A 4,664-nucleotide genomic window follows, 5' to 3' on the forward strand; every position below is an offset into this window, starting at 1 on the left:
CTAATTTGGTGCCCCAACTCGCGAGAGACATTATCTGAAAAGTAAATTTTAGACTTCTCTAAACTCACTTTCTGCCCCGTTGCCAAACAGAAGCGCTCCAACACTTTGCGTACCACTCGAACTTGTGACACAGAGGCTTCAGCAAACAATATCAGGTCATCCGCAAATAGAATATGCAAGAGCGGAGGACCACCATTAGACAACCGTATTGGTTTCCAAGCCATAATCGTAATCTTCTTCTCAATTAAATGACACAACCTCTCCATGCATAACACAAACAAATATGGTGAGAGAGGATCACCCTGTCACAAACGTCCAATGGTTTAAAAGGTGCTGTTTTCTCACTGTTCCATAGTAAGCTCAAATCCGGTCCAGAAACACAGCTCATTATCCAACCAACCCATGTGTCATTCAAGCCTACGGCTTTAAGCGTTTCCTCTAAAAATCCCATCGTATTCTATCATACGCTTTCTCCAGATCTAACTTTAAAAGCATCCACCCTTTGCGTCCCTTCTTTCTTCTCATAGAGTGTACAGCTTCTTCCACAACTACAATATTATTTGTACTCAACCTTCCGCGAATAAAACTTGATTGCGCTGGCCCTACTAACTTAGCAATCACACCTTTCAACCTCCCCACCATGATTTTAGTAATGATCTTAAAAAAACATTACAGAAACTTATTGGCCGAAACTGCGTGATCCTTTCAGGACGTGCCACCTTAGGTATAAGAACCACAAGTGCATCGTTCATCTCCGGAAGTAAGCATCATGTGTGGTAAAACTCCAAAATAAATTGAACAACAGACTCACCAACGACGTCCCAACACTGTTGATAAAATACTGGTTGAAACCCATCCGGTCCCGGAACTTTAAACTTGCCCATACTTTGAATCGCTTTCTCCACTTCCAAAGCTGTAAACGGTTTATTCAAAGTAACCCTCTCATCCCACGACAAATGGAAGAAGCCCTCACACGACAACTGCTCTTCATTCAACACCACATCATCAAGGGAGTACAATTTGCTAAAAAACACAATGGCAAGCTGTTCCAGATCTTCCCTCTCTGTAATCCACCTGCCTGTACCATCTTTTAGCATATCAATTTGATTCCTTCTCCTTCTTATGATAGTTGATAGGTGGAAAATTTTTGTGTTATGGTCACTATGAACAATCCACTTCTCCCTTGATTTCTGCAGCCACAACACCTCCTCATGTTCCAAAATTGTATCAAATTCCTTCAACAAAAGGTCCTCGCGCAGCAACAAGTCATCAGTTTGACTCACCGCAAGGCTATCTTGAACTTCCTTAATTTCTTTCACTAGCTTCTCCTTTCGTAAGTTGATGTCACCAAAGACTTCTCTATTCCACTCTCCCAACGTCTTTCCCAACCTTTGCAAGGCATCACAGGTATTAAGGTTCCTGTCCCAAGATGCCACCAACAAATTTTTAAATCCTGGGTGATTAAGCCATGCAACTTCAAACCGAAACGGTCTGCACCGTGCATTACCCACAACCCCTGGTACAAGCTGCACATACAGCGGCACGTGGTCTGATGCTAAGAACGGAAGATGTGTAATCACCGCCTCATGCCCTTTCAGCCTCGAATGCGCACAACAAAGCACATGATCCAACCGCTTAGCTACAAACGACCTCTCAGCTCTGCCTTGCTTCCAGGTATACTGATTTCCCCGAAAGCCCATATCAATCAAAGAAGCTTCATTTATCCACTCACCAAAAGCTAGTGAATCCGCGGCTAGCAAGCCATTTACTCGAGTCCTCTCATCGAGGTAGACAATTGTGTTAAACGCCCCCCCGATCACCACTGGTCCCATGACCATACGAACCACATCCCGTAAGCGATCCCAAAGACCACTCCTCCTGCTCATTGACAGAGCAGCGTAAACCACAATTATATTCAGCACTTCGGTACCATTCACCACCAGAGCATGGATGAACTGATCCGAGGATTCGACAATAGTAACATCCCCAATCTCCGAACGCCATAACAACCATAACCCCCCACTTTGCCCCACAGCATCAACTGGAAACACATTCTCAAACCCCAATCCCCGACAAATCCTTCCTGCCCTTTCCCCTCAGGCATGTGTCTCAAAGATAGCTAACACATCTGTAGCATACCTCTTCAACAGATAACGAATTGATCTCCTAAAATTAGGTTTATTTGCCCTCCCCCGACAATTCCACAATAGAGCATTAATCATTAGATACGACAGAGATATAGGAAAAACCGGGGCGATCCATTATGGCGTCCCATTACCTCCTCCCTCTTTCGATGGTGCAAGCCGCAATACCATCTCCGTACATCCTGGCTCCGCATTCGAATACTCAGTATGAACCTGCGACAGACCACCACCAGCACTCGCACCTGATTCCATTCTCTCAGGGTGACCAGAGACAAACACATCCCCTAATCTCCCCACAGTCTCTACCTCAACTCGTAACCGCTTCCCATTCGAGGTCAGAGTTGTATCGTCATTCGTTGGACCATAGATGAGTCCCATCACAGGCTGATGGACCTTAGAATGTTTGGACCGAGTCATATTTCTCGACAACCCCTTCCCTTGGGCCCATTTTGGCCCGTCATTTCCAATACGAGGCCCACTAACATTATAATTCGAATGAGATCCGAATATCAAACCCTTCCCGCTCACGCCATTCTTTTCCCCAACTACTTGATTCGATTGATCAATATTTTCTTTATTCGCTTCACTCAACATTAAACCTTCCTTCTCTTGTGGAGATGCCAAATCCACTGCTAGCCTTCCAAAGCTGTTTGAAATCGCAATATTTGCGGGATTACTTTCCTTCCTCGAATCATGAAAATTACGTCTCAGATTTCCTTGATCACCAATCACCGTCAATAGAAAGTTCTTTCGTGGAGCTTCCACCTTCCGACCACGCGGTTTAACAGCAACAAAACCGTCTGTCACCGGAGTGACTTCCCTAACAGCCTCACGTGCCATCGTCGCCACCACCGGAGACAACACCTCCTGGTTATGCACCCTTTTAGGACAATTATGAACAAGATGACCATACAACCCACAACCCGAACAGATTGTATTCAACCCCTCATACGCAACAAAATATCTCTCACCATTAACCATGATGGTACCCTTAAGTGGTCTCTTCAAATTGACTTCAACACAAACTCTAGCAAAACGAGCTCTCTCGACATTTAGAGTAGTATTATCAACTTTAATCAGATTCCCCAACCCCCTAGCCATCACTGAAAAAATCTCACTGTGATAGAAGTTCAGCGGAAGATTCGAAAGACGCATCCATACCATTGTTTTGTAGCAATCTCGTCCTTCAGCGGATCAAAACCTGGTGACCATTTACGAGCAGGTAATGCCCAAAGACCCTCCACAGTCCTCCAGTCAAAGCTGCCAAGTATTCTTCCTCATTACCAAAACGAATCATGAAAAATTGTCTTGGTAAATCCAGGACAGACATCATACCACTCGGTTTTTACAACTCTCTCAACTTCCGACTCAGAACCGAGATCAAAAAACTCTGCCCTAAAACTTTCATTATCATACAGTTCTTCCATAAGCCATTCATTGCCTCCAGTACCTCTGGTCCTATAGTAACCACTGGCTCACCATCCTCACCATCCGGAAAAGCTAATGATACCCTCTCCGTCACAAAAGCCGCATCCACTACGGCTCTTGAACCGGCCTACCTCCCATATTACCCCCGACTACTTTCCTCACCTATGTCCCTGGAGCGTCCAGCGGGTCCCCAGGGGGGCGAGTCTTACCTCCAATATCCTCCATCGTGGCATCCTGGTCCCCTCCGTTCAAAACCCTAAGATCGTCTCCAGACTCACTCATCATAACTATATTTAATTGCATATAATAAGTTTGTTACTATTTGAAAAGATGGTATTTGTTTGCTAAACAAAATTGTTCAAGAGTGCTAATTAAGAAAATAGAAGTGGAAAGGAAAACCCATGTCAAAACTTCTACGAGCAAATCATCCTCGCATTAATTAATATTATTGTTTTACAGTCGAACCAATTTTGAGTCATACCAAAAAAAAAAATTAAGCATACCCACAAATCTAATCGCATGAATATTCACTAAAAAAAAGTTGTATTACATTACTTATTTTATATATTTGCATCATGTATAATTAATGAAAATATTTTGCATCAGTTTAAAAAATATTTGCATCAATTATTATTATCAATGTTAATATGTATCATTTGTAAAAAAATGATGTTAAGTTTTGTATCATTTATTATAAATGTTGTTAAATTGTATCAATTAATATAAGTGACTCATCTCTCTTCTGTCGTACCTCGTAAAGGTCATTATTTTTGAGGTTCCTGCTACTTGCGAATTGTTCAACAAAAAGGTCCGTCAATGATGCAAACGAATTTATTGAGCTGTTTGGCAAGTTGATAAACCACTAAAGTGCAACCCCCGTAAGGCTTGAGCCAAATCCTTTGCACATGGTAGCTTCTTGATATTCTCTTTGAATGGCCGTCGTGAACATTTGTTGTTTGTATTGTGCTATGTGGTTATCCGGGTTGGATGTTCCATCATACATCTTCATTGTTGGTAGCACAAATTTTCTCGGCATCTCAGTGAGTGCGATTTCATCAAAGAACGGTGTGTCAGCATACGAGTGTAAGATGC

The 4,664-nt window shown here is 42.9% G+C and overlaps 1 protein-coding gene across 1 annotated transcript; it reads right to left on the reverse strand.

Moving 5' to 3' along the window:
• Positions 1-438: 438 nt before the first annotated feature.
• LOC147934843 (uncharacterized) lies at positions 439-3,854 on the reverse strand. Its single transcript, XM_087472824.1, has 6 exons — positions 3,782-3,854; positions 3,494-3,644; positions 3,306-3,404; positions 2,279-3,237; positions 812-2,083; positions 439-623 (listed from the first exon to the last, which is right to left on the reverse strand). Exons 1-6 carry the CDS (start codon positions 3,852-3,854, stop codon positions 439-441), a joined length of 2,739 nt encoding a protein of 912 aa, XP_087328950.1.
• Between the last annotated feature and the right edge of the window lie 810 nt (positions 3,855-4,664).

The sequence above is a fragment of the Camelina sativa genome, chromosome 11 (genome assembly GCF_030686135.1).
Source record: "Camelina sativa cultivar CO46 ecotype springtype chromosome 11, ASM3068613v1".
In the NCBI taxonomy this organism is placed as follows: Eukaryota; Viridiplantae; Streptophyta; class Magnoliopsida; order Brassicales; family Brassicaceae; genus Camelina; species Camelina sativa.